The sequence below is a fragment of the Peromyscus leucopus genome, chromosome 10, assembly GCF_004664715.2.
Source record: "Peromyscus leucopus breed LL Stock chromosome 10, UCI_PerLeu_2.1, whole genome shotgun sequence".
NCBI classification, from domain to species: Eukaryota; Metazoa; Chordata; class Mammalia; order Rodentia; family Cricetidae; genus Peromyscus; species Peromyscus leucopus.
The window spans coordinates 74772802-74791991 of NC_051071.1; the positions used below are offsets into that span (position 1 = coordinate 74772802).

The following is a 19190-nucleotide window of genomic DNA, read 5'->3' on the forward strand; positions in this document are numbered from 1 at the left end:
CAGTTGAAGAGAGAAAAGAGGGATTGTACGGGCAAGGGGGCATCAAGATCATGATGGGGAAACCCACAGAGACAGCCGACCTGAGCTCATGGGAGCTCACGGACCTGAGCTCATGGGAGCTCACGGATTCTGGATCAACAGCTAGGAAGCTTGCATAGGACCAACCTAGGCCCTCAGCATGTGGGTGACAGTTGTGTAGCCTGGTCTGTTTGTGGGGTCAATGGCACTTGAGCTGGCTATTTGGAACCATTCTGGAATGCCTCACCCAGCCTTGATGTAGGGGGAGGAGCTTGGTCCTGCCTCAGTTTGATTGGCCATACTTTGTTGACTCCCATGGGAGGCCTGACTCTTTCTGAACAGAGGTGGGGGGAGAGAATGGGAGGAGATGAGGGAGGGCAAACTGTGGTTGGTATGTAACATAAATGAAAAAAGTTTAATTAAAAAATGAAACTGTGATGAATTGTTACACTCCATCTCAGTGGCACAGAGAATGCTGGCACTACTACACTCACTATAACCAGGCCTGCCTGCACACTCAGTGCCCACACACAGGCCTGGGTCCATGCCCTTGACTCTTTTGGCCCTAATATGTTCACGTACTCCGTGTTAGTAACGTGCCATTTATCGTAGGGCCCACGAGCTTTAGGCCCACCCTGTGCCTATGAGCACCATGCACTCCATACTCAAGCCTACGCCATGAAAGCAGGGTCCATGAACTTCATATCAGCTCCCTTACATTACGTGGGTTGGCCCATGTGGTTAATGGACACAGTCATGGGCTCCAGACTATAGGTGATGCTTGCAGAACCAATTTATGCCATGGGCTGGCCCATCTGTTCCCTGCGTGAGTCCCTGCAGTCAACACTGGAGCTCATGTGCTTGAGTGAAGCCCGTGTAGTCCAAGGCAATCCACTGTACTTGATCTAGGAGTCTGCTTGATCCATGCCATGGCCTAGGCTTGTATCCATCCATTTCATGCCAGCACCCCCACTCCCCGCCCCAAATGCCAGGGTCCAGTCTCTAGATTCTGGGTTGCTCTCTCTTCCTCTCCATTCTTCCCACTTTGCCACATTCACTCCTTACTTCAGAGCATTGCTTCCTGTCCCCATTCCTCTCTCCGAGGGCGTGCTAAAGCTTGGAGACATTTCCATCTCCCTCCTGGCCATATCTCTCAAAACCTTCACCCATGACAAAGTCCACCTTGTTATCCATTCCTCGCTCATCTCAGATCCAAATGGCCCACATGTTGTCAACACCACCACTTACAGGTCTCTGCCTATCTTCCGTTTGATTTATCCTAAACCTCATGCTGCCATTCTCGTTCCTGCACATCGCACTTTTCATGTCGGTACTTTTGTGCCGGCAATTGGCATCAACAGGCTAGGCTGCCCCTTCCCCGCGCCCCTTCCTCCCAATCCCCCAGTCCAAACCACAGGCCAGTGCAAAGAAGCCCACAGGCAGCTGCTGTGGACATTCAGGATGGGAAAAAGTCATCTTATCCTAGGGTCCGCTCATCCTCTGTGATGCACATTGGTGTATTAACTGGCAGTTGGCTATTAAACATAGGTCCACAGGGTGCCCAGCCTCAGTGGACTTTTCAAAAGTCACAATTCCTATTTTTATGACTTTTCCATGTTCCAGAATGTCTCCTAAGACCACCACACCAACCATATTAAATACTTCCTCAGTTTCTTCCAGCCAGCTTTGTGGTCTGGATTCAGGCCAAATCCCAGGCTTCCAACGGCTCCTGCCTTTTGTATTGATCTCTTGGCTTGTTCACCACCATTTAGAACCTTCGTTGACTCTCAGTGGTCTTCTGTTCTGACAACATACACTCACAACTTCAACAACTTTGCTGACACCCTACTAGAGAGGACTGTGTACACTCTCTCTCTGAGTTTCCTCTAACCAGTATTTAGAAGGCCATTGCTGTTTTACATCATGAGATGTTTGCACTGAAGGCTTTGAATTTTTTTTTTGTGGTTTATTTGTATTTTATTACATATGGGTGTTTTGCTTGTATGTATGTCTCTGCACCACACATGTGCCTGATGTCTGTGGAGGTCAGAAGAGGGCATCAGATCCCTTGGAACTGGAGTTACAGATTGTTGTTAACTGTGGTGTGGGTGCTGGGAATCGAACCCACGTCCTCTGTATGGGCAGCACACTCTTAACTGCTGAGCCATCTCTCCAGTCTGGCACCTGACTGAATCAGCTTGGCCTGTGCCTGAAAGCAGCTGTCTCCTTTTCTTACCCCATTCTCTTCCCCTTCTCATTCTGAATAGGTTGCACCCTTCAAACCAGAGCCTGGGTACCACTCAGCCTGCCCCATGTCTTCTTAGCCGTCCTCTCGGGGCTTCCTAGCCACCATTTCTATCACCTGTGTAGACCTTTGCGGCCACATCTTCCACGTCTGGGCTTTGTCTTCTGTAACAATTTCACACTGAGGTGTGGAATTGTGACACGATGTTTATTCTTTGATTATGCATGAGTGTGCCTACGGCAAGGCTGAGAGTCTCTGAGTCATCTCAGGGAGCCAGAAAACATTTACTGTCCAGTAACCAAAATGCCTGTGGCCATTATTACTTGTGAGATGAAGAAAGGCAGTTGAGGTTTTTCATGGGGCCAGACTCTCCTGCAAGCCTATCTCTTATCTTCCTTAGACACGTACGCAGGGCATGTACAGCCGAGGAGGAACACCCACGTCTGATCTAAAGAACATGTCCGTTATTGCTGCTTCATTCAAAGTTTTATAGTCAGGATGACCTTCAAGTGTCACTCAGTCCTCAAATACCATGATAACAGGATTTTAATTACTAGAAGGAAGTGCTTCAATTTTTTTATGGATCACTTTTCATGAAGGCCGGGATGCCAACCAGTTATCAGCTGTCACCGGCTGGAGGCAGGCTCCCCTGTGAGTACCAAGTGTTTCCTGGAAGCAGGAAGAAAGGAAATGTAAGGACTGTGGGGCTGTGTCATTCATGGCAGAAAAATGCTGACAGTCTGCTGTCTGCTGCCAGCAACCCTCCTCTCTGGAGGGACAAAGGCCTTGGGAGGGCAGTGACCTCCCCGGTGGGAGAGTCTGTTTCATCCCTTAGTGTCTCTGAGGGCAGGCCCGGCAGGATCCTGTTGCCAGGAGTCAAAGATAGCTGTTACCCTGACAGCGGAGGTACAGCATGCGTGCGTCTTTCCTGGTCCCCATGTGATCCTTCCCTGTGACGCTTGCATGTTTACACCTGTGCATCACTCAGCCCATGGGTCCCCTATGCCCTCGTCAGGAGACAGTGCGGAGACAGCCGGGGTCAGCTCCTGCTCACCCTCTGCTGCTCTCCTAGAGGTCAGCTGATGGGAGCCCTTCAGCCAGAGAGGGCTCTCTCAGGGAAGACAGCATGGTTCCTGAGATGGACCAGGAGCTAGGTAAGTGAGGTGCACCTGCGTCCCCCTCCCACGAGCCGGGCACTGAATGCTCCCTGATGTGGGGCTCTGTGACAGGGAGAGGATTTTCAGTTGGCCTAGGTGTCACAGATGTTGCTGGACAAGTGTCAACAGGGCATCCAACAGATCGCAGGTGCTTCTCTGTGGCCTGACAGTCTCCTTTTGATGATTGTGCCTTCGCATGTTCAAAGAACTTGGAGACCGCTTGTGCTAGTGGATATATGTGACCAGTGGGAGCAATTGGAGCTTTTTTTTTTTTTTTTTTTAATAATTTTTTTTTGGTTTTTCGAGACGGGGTTTCTCTGTGTAGTTTTGGTGCCTGTCCTGGATCTCACTCTGTAGACCAGCCTGGCCTCGAACTCACATAGATCTGCCTGGCTCTGCCTCCCGAGTGCTGGGATTAAAGGCATATACCACCGCCGCTGCCGACCAGCATAATTGGAGATATAAGGCCAACTCTGGGGTTAAATAGTGAGGTCACCGCCCAACTCCTCCAGGTCTCCCCTGGGTTTACAAGCTTGGTGGTCCTGCTCTGAGCAGTCTGTCACTCTCCTTTTGTGTGTGTGTGTGTGTGTGTGTGTGTTTTAATCTGTAGAATAAAACTCTAGTTACATCACAAAGCTCCTCTTAAAACCAGACTGGAGTGTGACCCATTTATCGTTGGTTACAATGGAAGACATTACCATCACAGAGTATTTGTAAGCGATCATGGATCATCACGGCTTCTGGCAGCCCTCCCTCCCCCGCCCCGTTCCTTTCTTTAACTTTGAAGCTCTAAGTCTTTCATAAACACCATCATTCACAGCAGCACACTGCCATGATGGCAGTATCTTGGCCTCTCCCACCCCGAGAGCACAAACACATTGGTGTCTCACCCGCTCCGGGCTCCCCCGACTGTTAAGAGTTCTTTTCCTCCTGTTTGTGGAAATTCTAACACATTACCTTTGTTCATCCATGCGGCCTGTGCTGTAGCTCACCACGTGTCCTTCCCAAACTCAGTGGCCACAGCTGCAGATTGCAGAGGAAGGCCGCTGCCCGGCTGAGCCCCACTGCGGCTGCATGGGTGCTGGCTTTTCACGCTGCCTCCTCGGCTGCCCCGCGGCAGCCCTGGTCTCTGGCAGCTCAACCAGGCACGCTTTTGCAAAGTGGGAAAAAGGATGCCTCTTGGTTCTAGCACAAGACGCAGCTGCCACTGCTGCTTCCTAGCAAAAGGGCATTGCTCCTGGCTGCAGCCCGGAACTGAGGTGCAGACCCGATCTGGTTGGAATTTTGATCTTGCAGTCGCTTGAGTTCAGTAAACTTAGTCTTTGCTGCTACCCACGCTGTCTCTCATTTGGGGTCCCTGCTAACATCCAGGCCAGTCTTGTATTTGAAAACAAGAGCGTTTCTTTCTTTTTGTGAGTAGTGGGAAGGCTTGTGTCCTAAATGTTCCATTTTATGAGACAGCTGTTAGTTTGTATACACAGAGCTCAAAGACACTGCTGAAATGCCCAGGCACTAACTTCACTGTCTCTAACCCTTAGACCTTCCTGCCTATTTGTATACCAGGCTCCTTGCTCCATCTGATAAATGTTCTGTTGCTGTTCTTTATCTGTAGTTTATTTGGGATTCTCCAGTTAATGAGATATGTGAAACCTAACTGAGGTTAGACCTAATTGTTTTCTCAGGATGATCTGCAGTATCAAGTATCTCTTCAAACCTTTGCTTTATTACCTCTTAAAATTACATTTTTAATTCTGGATTCTGATTGCTCCGTGGTTCAGTTCTTTGGCTCTGATGTTGAAGGAAATGAATTGATACTTGAACTAAAAGACACAGCAGCTTAGGGAGACAGAGAGCACAGTTACAGACTTGAAATAATGATTGAAGATAAGTTTTTAAAAATGGGTTGTTACAGATCTAGTGTTTAGGGACAGCAAGGGGACGGGGCTTAGGGGCAAGGACTTGAATTCCACCATTCTTTTCCAGCTACACACATTTCCCTCTAAGTCTTAAAAGCAAACACAACCAGACAAACAAACAAAAAAACCTCTCTGAGTCTCTTGGGCAGGTGGTGGTGGTGGGGGGAGAGAAAACATGATCAAAATATATTGTATAAAATAATTTTAAATAAAAAAATCTCTCTTTCTCCGAGTCTCGTTCTTTACAGCTAGTTTACAGAGTCATTCTGAGTGCTAAGTGGAATGACTGTGTAAGGCTCACTATACTGCGATGCCAGGCATCTGGCAAGCATCTTTGTTACAGCAAATAGTCATTAGCCTAGTGGAAGGCACACTAAGCTAATGTGTGGTGGGGCCTGCACATGGATCTACTTCTGTCTCAACTGCCCTCCCACTCTGTGTGTGTTCAAGAAGAGAGGAGGAGGGACTGCTGGAAAACCGTAGCCCTCTTTCACAGGCCGGATGGACTTTTCAGTGTGATGAAAATTCTGTATTAAGTCAAGGCAATTCTAGAGTCTAGATTCATTAACATTTCCAAGAACATCATTAACAATGGGCTGTAAGGATTACCCTGAAATATAGTCTATAAGGATAACTTGAATAATTCCACTGACATTCAATACAACTTAAGTTAGTGTGTTCAGCTGCAGGTTTTAATGTACCCGAGGCCCTCATGAGGACTCTTCAGTCTCTATCTAAAGTATCCCCAAATTATCTGGGCATGGCGGTGCAAGCCTTTCATGCCAACACTCAGGAGGCAGAGGCAAGAGGATCTCTGTGAGTTCGAGGCCAGCCTGGTCTACATAGCAAGCCCCAGGCCAGCCAAGGCTGCAACCACCCTGTCTCAATAAAACCCATAAACAAATAAAAGATGCCTCTAAATGACAGACTTTTAACAAACGGAAGTTTTATCCACAGATAAAGGTAGTAGGAGGTCACCAGCTGGGGTGGGAGGACTTTGTAGCTCGAGGGAGTTAATGGCTTCAGTTGTATTCTTGTAAAAACTGTCTCATGCTTTTTTGAGAGTGTTCTTGAGTTGGACAGACATGGATGCTACTGAAAGAACCAAGGTTTCAGGGACGAAGGCAGAATAATAGGGCTTAAAGTATAGAATCTCCTCAGAGCGGCTTTTCCCCCAAGCTTGAAAGATAGTGTTAGAAATGATTTATTTTGAATGATTCTGCTAAGACAAAATAGTTACTGTGACTGCCGTAGCCAGAGATACAGGAGGATGCGAGGCCAAGTGGGGGTGCTGAGAACAAGGGAATTCTCACGACAGACTGTTCCCATCGAGGTAAGGTTTTCAAAGCCTCTAAAATGTATTAGCCCTGTGGATGAACTGAGGGAGCCGTGTTGGGAAAGGCCCAAATTCTCATGGAGCCAGCAGTGAGGCCATGGCCTGCTCATAGTATTATTCTCTGAATTTTCACTTCTTTCCCAGGAACAGAAATTCAAAGACATAGGCTTTGGGAAATACAGCATATCCGTTCTCCTAATACTAACTTTGTGTGTGTGTGTGTGTGTATGTGTGTGTGTGTGTGTGTGTGTGTGTGTATACACACATATGCATTGTACAGGCTTGCTTCTCCTAAACGTCATAATATCTGAAAATATCTGAAATGAAAACTAAGCAACTGAACTTTTTTTCCCTCCTGCATTTGCACAACAGCTGTGGTGTCTTTGAGGGCCATTAGTGGCCTGCATGGGCACCTACCTAGCATGGAGATGCATACTCTCATTCAGGGATGGAGGAGACTGCAAGCAGGAACCAGAGCTCTGGCGAGAATGTTCTGAGACAATTTCTAGTCAAAGACTCATTTTAGGTATCAATTATTCTTACAGAGTTAAAATCCTCATGGTGGATAGATTTCAGCAGATTTGTATTTTGCTACATTTCAGTAAGATTCTATTTTTTTTTATGTTTTCTTATAGTAAAACTTGCATTTTGACAAATGTGAAAATGGTTATTTGTATTTATTAGACATTTAAAACCCCAATAAAATATTAGTAGAGAGATTTATACACTTGTTTTCTTTTGAGACAGGATCTTACATAGACCAGAGTGTCCTCTAACTCACTATACAGACAAGGCCAGCTTTGAACTCCCCATCCTCCTGACTCTGCCCCCTGAATGCTAGGACTGCAAGAATGTACTACATGCCCAGCTCATTTATAGATATTCACAAGGATATTCACAAGGAGAGGTTTGCAGAGACAAATTTCCCATATATTTTTCTAGCAAGAAACTTAAACGCGTGCGTGTGGCACGCACGTGTGTGTGTGTGTGTGTGTGTCTGTGTGTGTGTGTGTGTGTGTGTGTGTGTGTGTGTAGAGAAAAGAGAGAGAAGGGGCACTCCTCTTTGGGGAGGAGAAGGTGGAACAAGAGACGATGATAGACCATGTGCAACCAGACAGGCAGACATCAGGGAAGGAGATCTACAAAAAGGAGTTTGGAGATGAGGAAGTGTGGTGGGGAAGCAAGTTAAAAACCAAGTATAATGATTTGCATATCTGAAAATGTCACAATTAAAGCCGTTACTTTGTATGCTGACTAAAAATAATGATAATTAGAAATTATTTATTTATTTTGTGACAGGGTGCTATGGGATGTTCTGTATGTCCTGTGGGAGCCCGTTCTTGGGTTCCTCGTGGCTTTACCCAGCAGGCCCTCATAGAGGATGATTAGGACCACGGGCCTGAGTGCAGGTGTCTGAGATGGTCTGCACTTGGCTGTGCTGTGGGATGGTCTGTATGTCAAGTTGCTCTGATTGGTCAATAAATAAAATACTGATTGGCCCGTGGCTAGGCAGGAAGTATAGGCAGGACTAACAGAGAGGAGAAATAAAAGAACAGGAAGGCAGAAGGAGTCACTGCCAGCCGCTACCCTGACAAGCAGCATAAAAAGATGCCAGTAAGCCACGAGCTGCGTGGTAAGGTATAGATTTATGGAAATGGATTAATTTAAGCTATAAGAACAGTTATCAAGAAGCCTGCCATGACCATACAGTTTGTAAGCAATATAAGTCTCTGTGTTTACTTGGTTGGGTCTGAGCGGCTGTGGGACTGGAGGGTGACAAAGATTTGTCCTGACTGTGGGCAAGGCAGGAAAACTCTAGCTACAACAGGGTCTCACTATGTAGTCCTGACTGTCCTGGAACTCACAATGCAGACCAGGACGGCCTCAAACTCACAGAGATCTGCCTGCCTCTGCTGAGTGCTGGGATTAAAGATGTGGGTCACAACCTGGAGAGATAGCCTAGTGGTTAAGATCACTGAGTGCTCTTCCAGAGGACCCAGGTTCAATTCCCAGCATCCACATGTCAGCTCCCAACTGTCTGTAACTCCAGTTCCAGGGGACCTGACACTCATGAAAAAAAATACCAAGGCACGTAAAAATAAAAATAGATAAATAAAAAGAAAGACGTGGGCCACTATGCCCAGCTGAAATGCTTGATTTTTAAATCTTTTTCTAGTTAATGGGAATTTGTACCCTATGCTGAATCAGCAACAAATGCAGCGGAAGTCAGACATAGAATCCTGAGCCTAGCTGGGCGGAAGTGGCACACACCTTTAGCCAGGCAGATCTCTGTGAGTTCAAGGCCAGCCTGATCTACAGAGCGAGCTGGGGCGGGGGGGGGGAAGAATCCTGAGCCTAGAACCCAGGAGTGGTGGAAGGACAGATTCTGATCTGGATTTAGGTACCACGAGTACCAGTTTATCACTCAAAGGTCTTTATAGCGTCTGACACACACATCACACAATTATTTTCCTTTTCACAGATATCCACAGTTGTTTCGTGACCTCCTCTGGCTACAAACCTGAGCACGGATGCTTGACCTATTGTAAGTAAGAAAGTCACGTGTGGCAGTCTTGCATTTTAACACCCCTCCCCCTTTGCCTTTACTTAAGGGAGACTTAAATCATAAACAGGTAGAAAGAGAAGCAGCTTTTGTTCTTACAAGCAAGTGTTCTACCCGGGTTCAGGACTGAGAAGCTGTGTCCATCTAGTATTGTTCATTCAAATTCCCAGAGTTGTGTTGGGACAGTGGTGGGCACTTGGTTAAGTCGTGTAGGCTTTCTGAAGATGATTATGAATAAATAATACAGAGATGCATTTGCCCCTGTTGTGGTTGGATATAAAAAAATCTCCGTCCCATTCATGGCATGCAGATATTTAACTGGTCTTATAGTGGTTTGTCACCTGTGTATCTTACTGAAATTTAGTTCAAATCGGATAGTTTTTGTCTTCAAATGGAAACAAATTGGAGAGAAGTAATGAGACACCATTTGGGATTGTTGGCAATTTTAAATGTTCAAGAACCAAAATCACACAAGCAGTGAGGGAACAGTGAGCCCCATCCTGCTGACTAGATGATCTAACCAGCAGTTGGTGCTGGCACCAAATTATTAGCCAGACTGGTAAAAAAAAAAAAAAAAAAAAAAAAAAAAAAAAATTAAACCCACAGGGGCTGGTAATTCTGTCCTCTGTGGGGAAAAGATCTAAAATGTATCTGTCATTATACCTTTTAGCGCACAGATTTTCCTAGTAGATTTTTGATTATAAGGAGTGGAACAAAGAATCACAAAATGCTGGCGGTGGGAGTTTTTCCCTTTGCAGTTGGTGGAGTTGGAGTATCAAATCCTATACGAACTGGATGTCTCATCTGGCCCGCATCTATGCATGCTGTTTCACATACTGATGTTTAGAGGCAAAGGCTCTGGGAAGAATGAGTTAGGAAAGTACTCACAAGAGCTGTAAGTTCTTGTGTGGTGTGGGGTTAGCACGCACAGATCCCTCTCCAGATATTAAGCAGCATGTGCATCTATTTTGGGCATCACAATATAAATGCACCTCATGCTTTTTATGATACAGTCAGGGCATTCACAGAGGTTTGCGCTCAGTTCTACACTGCTGTGATATTTGAGGATGCTATTTGAGGTTTTATAGATGATGTTAATTTCCTGGCCTGGCTCTTACCTTTGTGAGTCTCAGTTCCTAGTCCATGTAAGGATAGGTGGTTGGAGAAAGCGCTACAATGTTGCAGATTCCGACATGCTAGTGGGTTATTAACTACATACTGTGTAGTTAATAGAATTCTTTAGTTCTTGTTTTATTTTATAATGTATTTTACCTAGTAAATCGAAGCCGTCCGTCACGCTTTTAGGAGACGACAAGAAGCTGAGTGTTCTGTGCTATAAAGTCTGCGTCCAGTTTGTGTAAGAGTCCTTGTTTTTCTAAGCCAGAAAATAATTTTTCTTTTCCCCATAGTCTTCAGTGAAGTTCCTAGGAGCCAAGAGCTGCATTGATTAGTTTTGTTCTGTTGACCTTTGTTTTGTATATAGCCATACGTGTTCAACAGACAGGTTGAAAGTCAGGCAGCGATTATTGTTTAACTTAGGGAATTAGACATTTTTTACCTCTTCGACTGTTGTCTAGTAAGATCATATGTGCTACTTTTACTCACTGTATGAGCATAATCACTTCAGAATGCTATGGACTTCTGTCGAGAAGGGCTCCCCAAATCTTTACGGTGAACTTTTAGAATTTGGGAAACTTGAACCTCTTCCACACGGGGGGTGCAAAGCCATGTGGGCCTTACTCCATGAGGAGATGCGGTAGCCAGGAAACAGCAGGTACGATCTTACATCCTGGAAAAGATCAATGGCAGAGCGTTTGATCACAGAGGAGCCGAAATGAGCTTCAGGAAGGATGCTGAAGGCCAGATGGCCCTGCAGGGCCTGCCAAGATGCCCGGAGGCCCGAGGATAGCCAAGCCAACAAACGGAAATGTTCTCTGCCTGTTCCACAAGCAGCGCAGGAGGATTTTGCAAGAGAAACGACTCCAGGATTAAGCAAAGGTGGGACTTGCAAATTAGGTGCTCCCTAGTCATGGCTGGACGTGCGATATCTGTGTCTGCTGCCTTTTGTTCATTGGCTCAATTGTCCATTGACTGTGCAGACTTTGTTGGAATGGTGTTTCATGTTCGCTGACTGCCCTCCCTTACTTAATTACTTAGCAGAGGTCTGGTGAGTGCTAGGTACCTGTCTATGGCTGGCTGTATGATAGAGAGCAAAACGAAGCTCTCCCTCGCCCTCATCAAGTGAAGGAAATAAAGGTACAGAGTGAGTAGTTACAATAATGCGCACCAAGGCTCTAAAAGAAAAGATGACATAGAATTTTAGAGTTGCACATAGCAAGGGAAGCCTATATGACCAAGAGGCCGGAGAAGGGCTCCGTGGACTACGCGCATGTATAAGGAGTATGCGGGCTGAAGTGGAGAGTAGAAACTTGAGGCGGCTCAAGGAACTAGTCCATGTAACAGAACGGCTTTCTTGAGACTGTGCAACTGAGGGTTTGGCACATGTGAGTAACTGGCGGGGAGAATGGAAGTGAAGACAAGATGGAGGTCTTACAGGATTCCTGTCGCCTTTTTCCTCCTCCCTTACCATAGGCTCCAAGGCAGGCATTGGGAAGGCAAGGCTATGATTTTTTGATGAGTTCAGAGACTGAAATTTTGGCAAGATTAAGTACTTCATTGGAAGCGAAAACGTGTTCAGGAATGGGAATGAACTGACCTGGGGGCATGGAGGATCGGGGCTTGATTAGTGGGGCTGTTATTCCTGTAGTGTGACTGGAGGGTGAACTCAGGAGGGCATGGTTAGCCATCAGAAGGACATAGAAGCAACACAGAAGATGGTGCTGATGGTGTGTGTGGGCAGAGGAGACCTGGAAGAGACTGGCGTTGCCTGGACAGAGAGCAGAGGAGGTGCCAAGATGGCTGAGGAGAGTCCGTAGTGACAGCGGTGCCCTGGAAACAAAAGGAAGTCAACAAAAAGTCCGCGATGAACAGAACGTCAAAGCTTTGTTAATATGGGATCAGAATTTCTCCAGTTTTGTTTCCCCTCAATCCCGACTATGGCTGACGGGAAGGTGTTGCACAGTCATATTTCGCAGTCACATAATTTGAAGCAATCACTGGTACTAACTGAGGCTGAGATGTCGGTTAAGAAAAAGGCAGAAATGAGTCCACTGGTTTTAGGGGCAGGGTTTTGTCACACACTGCAAACACAACCACCACCTCTAAAAAGCTGTCTTCCCCCCCCCCCTTTTCCTGACTTAGACAATTGAATAAATCAAATATCTATTTGCATTCTTTCAAATTTTCATTCTAACAAGATAAGCTTTACATGAACTTTGACATTTTAATCACTTTAAGTGTGTAGTTTGGTGGTGTTAAGTGAATTTATGTTACTATGCACTGGTCACTAACTTAGAATTTTGTAATCTTAAGATTACAAAACAAACTCTATACCCATTAAAGCCTTTTATGGGCTTAAGATCAGCTGTGTGTGATATTAGTATGGCCATTCTTTTTAGAAATTATTTATTTGTGTGTGTGTGTGTGTGTGTGTGTGTGTGTGTGTGTGTGTATAAGCACACAGGCACACAGGCCCTGCAGTGCACATTTGGAGATCATAGAACAGCTTTTGAGGGCTGGTCCTCCCTTCTGTCTGGTTGAGGCAGGGTCTCTTTGGCTCTTTGTCCCCCACAGTGCATTCCAGGCTTGCTGGCCGGGAGCTTTGGGACGACTCTCCTGCTTCTGCCTTCTCTCTTGTAGCAGCTGTGGGATTACAGATACCACCATGTCTGGCTTTTACGTGGACTGTGGGCATTGAACTCAGGTCGTCAGGCTTGCGTGGCAAGCACATTTACCCCCTGAGCTGTCTCCCCAGCCATGGTCTATCGGATTTCTGATGAGAAATAGTCTGATAATTTTATTGAGGCTCTCTTATATGTGTTGAGTTACTTCTCTTTGGCATTTGATGGTTTGGTTATAGTGTCTTAGTGTGGCTATTTGGGAGTTCATTCTATTTGGAGCTTATTAAACCTCGTGGATGTTTGTAATGAAGTGTTTTTTTTTTTTTTACCAAATTTAAGGAATCACAACTTTACAATTCTGTTGCATTTTCTCTCTTCCTCTGTCCTGTTATGTGTATGCTGGTCTGCTTGAACACATCTCAGGGTTCCTTATACCCTTTTCTATTTGCTCAACCATTTCTTTTCTGCTTAGACTTAATAATACCACCTATCTTCATTTTGAATCAATAGACTTTGATTTCTCCCTGTTCAATTCTGCCATAGAATCTCTCCTGTGAATTTTTTGTTCTAGGCATTTTGGTTTACAGGTTGAAGGCTTCCTTCTCGTTTGTTGGGAGGTTTCTCTTTCTTCTTAGTGATGTTTCTGTTTTGTTCATCTGTTATTTTCTCGAAGTTCTCTGTGTCTTGCTTTAACTGTTTTTTTAAGACAGTTGTGCTCATGTGTTCTAGAGGTGCTAGGGATCAAGCCAGATCTGTGCCTGGTGGCAGGAACATGAAGTAGCCAGTCTCATTGCCTATTTTACCAGGAGGCTGAGAGAAATGGATGCTAGAGACCCTAGCCCATGGATTGGTATCTCTCAAACCCAATGAGGGTCTTTCTACCTCAGTCAAGCTTCCTTAGAAACACCCCAACAGACACTCCCTGAGGCTTGTTCCCTAGGTGATTGCAATCTTGTCAAGTTGACAATCAAGATAAATTGTCACACGCCCAACCCTTGTCAGCACGACATCCTAGCATGTCACCTTTAAATCATGACACTCTGCTCTTTAACATGCCCCATAACCTTTAACAGTCCAAACATTGTTTAAAACTCCAAAGTCTAAAGTCTCTTCTAAAATTCAAGGAAACCTCTTAAGTGCAAAAAACCTGTGAAATCAAAGAAATCAGGTTGACAAGACAGCCTGATTATCACAGTGATATTCTGTTTTCCACCACAGATAGAGGTTTTTTTGGAATGTTCTAGTCTTGAATATCTACATGGTCATCAGAGGGTGGGGAAGGAGTAGGGATGTAGCAGCCCTTCAGATCCTCTGGAAGCCCTCCAGAGATGCAGAAGGCTCACGACAATGGAAGGAGATGTAACAACAAAGGCCGCTGTCTCTTTGTTGGGCTTCTGGGATCAGAAGCACAGACCAATGATCAGAGTAGATTTCTGATTCTTGGAGGACCATGCTTCCAGAAACACATGGACAGCTGCTTGCTATCAGGTGGGGTGTAAAGAGCCTAGGCAGGGCTGGGATTGCTCAGAATTAATCACTGTCTGTCACCCAGCCCTGGAAGTTGCAAACCTTAAGGGGCTGTAAACATTGTTACATCAGCCTCATCATGGTGCAACTTTTGTTTGCGGCAGAAAGGATACTGTCGTTTCTTACTCCTTGGCATCCCAGAGTCCTCTCAAGACACTGCACTTTAAACTTTGTAGCATTGCTCGTGTTAACCTCAAGACAAAGTTTCATGAAATTTTAGAAGAACCTTGAGTGGATTCCTGTTCTTTAGTCTACAGAGCAGGTGTATATTGGAGTTAGAAATACACAGGCTAGGAAGCTAGGAACTTGGTATGATTGCTACCTAAGATCATGGACACTGGTAAGAAAAATCAACTGGATTTTATTTGTACATTATTTGGGTCTGTTTGAGAGACACTGATTCTTTTACTATAATTGGCTTTCTGATAGGCTTTCAGCTTGAAGTACCATTATTCCTTGAGTTTATGTACAATAGCACCCCTGCTCAGGTTCCACTCTAATGAAGATATCTCTCTACATTCCTGCTCACTGCTCTTCTGTCCTTTATTGAACCCATTCCTGACTTGTAAAGGACAGATCCTCTTATTTTCAGGTTGTATTTTATTTCCTAACCATGGCTGGAATACCACAGAGGTTTGGAAGTGTCTGGACTTGATAGCAGAGGTAATGAGCTATTTGGGAGGCTAAGGTAGGGAAGTTGTGGATTAAAAGCTTGTCTGGGCTACAGCCTGAGTTCAACGCCAGCTGGGTAACTAGGGAAGCCCTATGTGAAAAACTAAAATAAATAAATAAATAAGATGATGATATAGCTCAGTGGAGGAATATTTATCTACCATGTGGAAAGTCTTGAGTTTGATCCCCAGGAACGCAAATGCACATTCATGAGTGCAAACACATGTGTGGTGCATGCGCGCGCACGCGCGCGCGCGCACACACACGTTCAAGTTTAGAAGTAACTTGTTATGTCTCATCAGCATGACCCAAACCTGGAAATTCCAGATTACTTCTCAGTGTGCCAAGAGGTAATTTATAGAGGTAATGTAATTTACAACATTAAAAATGTTTCATGTATATCTTATGAACTCAACCTCTTTCTGTAGGGTGTCCAGTCACTCTGGTTTGCCTTGGACTGTGCGGGTGTTCGCAGTGACAGGTCTGTGACTTGGAAAACCCCACAGTACCGAGAGAAATCTGGGCAACCCTTCACTCTGTTTGGCCCAGAGACACTGCTCTTCTGTTTAAATATCACATCCTTCTTCTGTGTTTGAAGGTAGCAGGTGCCTGCTAATTTTGCACATTCATCAAAACTAAATCTCTTAACATTAGTGGACTGTTGTCAGTTTCAAGCAAGAAGGGAGTTAGATGTCACTCTGCAAGCATCTCATTTTACAGATAAATAAAAACCTCAATTGCACAGGCGAGACAAAGCTGTCTTCTTCCACTCTGGCTGCTATCGTACCAGATTTCTGTAATGTCTTCAAACATCTCCTCTTCCCCTAATTAAAAACAAAACATTATGTTGGGAGGTCACCTACAGTAACAGGAAGAAGTAGCAGTTAGTTTGAAATTGTCCAATCATCTTTTTCTAATGCCTGTATTTGCGTCACAGGCATCCTAACTTCCCTTGTGTCTGAAGTGTTGCGTCTCTCATGAATTGCTCACATTATCAGAGTGTGAAAATAAATATGGTCAGGTTAATTAGCTTGAACTTTAATAAGATCCCAAAGTAATTTTACACAATGGCTCCTGAAGAAAAAGGAATTAAACTTGATGATTGCAGTGATGGGCTCTACTGTAGAAGCTATTCACGAAAGAAAACAAACACAGTAATGGGAGAAAGACAGTGTGTAGATTCTATGTGATGTACTGATGTGGTTTCCGTCTCAGAATTACACAATCGCATGTTGTTATCTCCAAAGGAGGTCAGAGTTTTGAGTCTCAAAAACAGACTGACCTTCAGAGCTTACTAAATTTCAAACACCTGGATCCCATCCTTAGTCATTGTGATTGGATCAGTATGAACTAGAGCCAGGAAATGTCTGCTTTTAATAAACACCAGAGGTCATACTGATGCCTTCGTTCAACCGAGTGATGTCTAGGTACCATGGAGCTAGGCTTTTTAAAACAGTAAAAACATTAATTTGTCCTATGTGTATGTGTGTGTCTATCTACATATGGGTATGTGCACATGAATGCAGCTACCCACAGAGCACAGAGCCCTCAGCTGGGGTTACAGACAGTTCTGAGCCACCTTACTTACACAGGTGCCAGGAACTGACCCTGGAAGAGCAGCAAGTACTCTTCACCACTGAGAAGTCCTGCTTTTCACTAAGGGAAATACACATTAACAGTAATTCCTCAGACTTTTTCTTGTTTCTAATAGTAGGGACCACAGTCCTTACTTTGAAGAGGGCGCTAATTGAAGAAACCAGCAGTTTATTAATAGAAAATATGATAAGTTGAAATTTTTATACTGAAATTTCACTTTGAAGAATACCTCAAGATTTTGAAAGAAAGCCTGAGTGTGATACACACACACACACACACACACACACACACACACACACACATGAATATGACAGCGAATTCTTCCAGAGGGCAGTGGGCATGTACAAAACAACCTGTGCACTCTACATTTGACCATAATTAAGGCAGAGATAGATGCTAGAATCTTCCCAGACTCCAGCATTTTTCAATCCTAATCTGACTTGCACTGTAGAGACAATTTCACCTGAATTGGATGGAGAAGAAATGGCTGAGATGTGTCTTGTTCATTACCTGTCATGGAAGTACTTCTTACTAAGTGTATGTTTATGTGATCATGCACACATATCCATGTACCTTGATAATTCCTCTGGGAAACTAGTACAAGTCCCCAGGTTCTTTATTAGCAGAGTGGATTCCCCAGTTCCTTTACCTAATGCTATAGCTGAAGATGTGCTTGAAAATTAATTGGACGAACCATAAAACCAGAATCCTGACCACTTGTGGTCATTAAAGATCCCAGGGTACTTTCCTTATGGCAGGTGGAGTCCTGGACAAATTCCAACTCTGATAATTAAATTACACTCTGCCCAGCTTCCTTGTACACTTGTGTTGGACTCTGTTCCCTTCCATCTTTAATTGCAGTAGATTTGTACATTAATGGAGAACCCATAGAAGTCAACAGGATAGTGAAAATCATCCCTAGTTCAGGGAGCGAGAGTCACAGGGTTAGAGGTTGAGACACACATTTTGTACAGAAGGAAAATTGTTGGATTGGCCTGTGAAGTGTCAGGGTTCTACTCCTGAGAAATTCAAACTATTAAACATTTTAGTACATAAAAGTGTATGTCTATTAACCGTAAAAATAAAGACGTCTGTGTTAGTCTGGCCTTGAACTCGATCTCCACTCCTTAATCTTTGTTTTAGTCCGGGGGAATTACAGGCATGTGTTACCATACTGGTTCCGACTAGTTTTTGCCTGGTTCTTTTATGTAAGATGACATTCTGTAATAATTCCTGCCAAAAAGAACACAGACAAACTTCATTATCAGGTCAAATTTATATGCTTAAGGAAAACACACACACACACACACACACACACACACACACACACACACACACACACACAAACAAAATGACTAACCCCGGCCTCTGTAGTGGAAGCAGAAGTAACAATGGTGAGGCTCACTGGGAATCTGTTGCAGAACTTGCCTTCACATTATAATCGATCTGTTTCTTAGGGACTGTCATCCAAAGTGAGGAAGTTTGGGGGAAATGTGCTTTTTGTTGTGCGACACAGTTTTACTTTGTCACTCTCACAAGTTGTATTATAAATACGAACTCCTTTTTCATTAGGAAAATACACTTTATTGTGATTACTTAAGGTGTGCAGCATGATGTTATAGACACGTACAGTAAAATCACTACTGTGGTGAGATGAATGAGTATAACCATCATCTCACACAGGCAGCCATGTCTTCTGCAGCGAAAAGCACCTAAAATGTATTCATTTTGTAAACCTCCTAAACACAATAAATACACTATTACTAATGACATCCTCATGGCATATATTAAATCTTTTTATTTATTTGTTTTTTATTTTATTGTTCTAGTTATTTTTATTATTTGATTTTAATTTATTTTTTATTTTTATATTTTCTGCTTTCTATCTTGTGACTAAATGTCTTATTTTTATCCCCACAGGAATGCCCACTGTTTAATTCTCCATCTGCACGTATGACTTAAAGATTCCACATATCAATGATATCATGTGATATTTTCTCATTTCTTTTCATGTAGCACTGTATTCTCCAGGGATTTGCTGGGTTCTGACATGGGTGCTGGGTTTGCAAGTGTTCACCATCATGCCCAGCGTTTACATGGGGATCCAAACTCAGATCCTTATGTTTGCATGGCAAGTATTTACCAATGTACCCACCACCCCCAGCACTTTCTCAAATCTTTTAAATGTACAAGTGAAATGCTATATTCTCAGTTTGGATAATTTTTCATTTAAAAAGTATTTAATGCACACTTTGTTGGAGGACCCATAGGGTCATTTATTTGGTATACTGATTGATGCTGGACATATTTAGGAAAGCAAAATAAACTTTGCAGTTTACATGGTCCATCTAAAAGCCTAATTGGAGATTGTTTGGAACATAGAATGCTTTATAAAATAAATGAAAAAAAAAACCCTCTTT

General features: G+C 44.1%; 1 protein-coding gene across 1 annotated transcript in view; it reads left to right on the top strand.

Moving 5' to 3' along the window:
• The window catches only part of Slc4a4 (solute carrier family 4 member 4), a 427900-nt gene that overhangs the window by 15425 nt on the left and 393285 nt on the right, over positions 1 to 19190 (top strand). Inside the window, exon 2 of the mRNA XM_028888567.2 lies at positions 9155 to 9217. Coding sequence (XP_028744400.1) covers positions 9204 to 9217 — 14 coding nt within the window. The 5' untranslated portion in view covers positions 9155 to 9203. The remainder of the gene's footprint in view (positions 1 to 9154; positions 9218 to 19190) is intronic.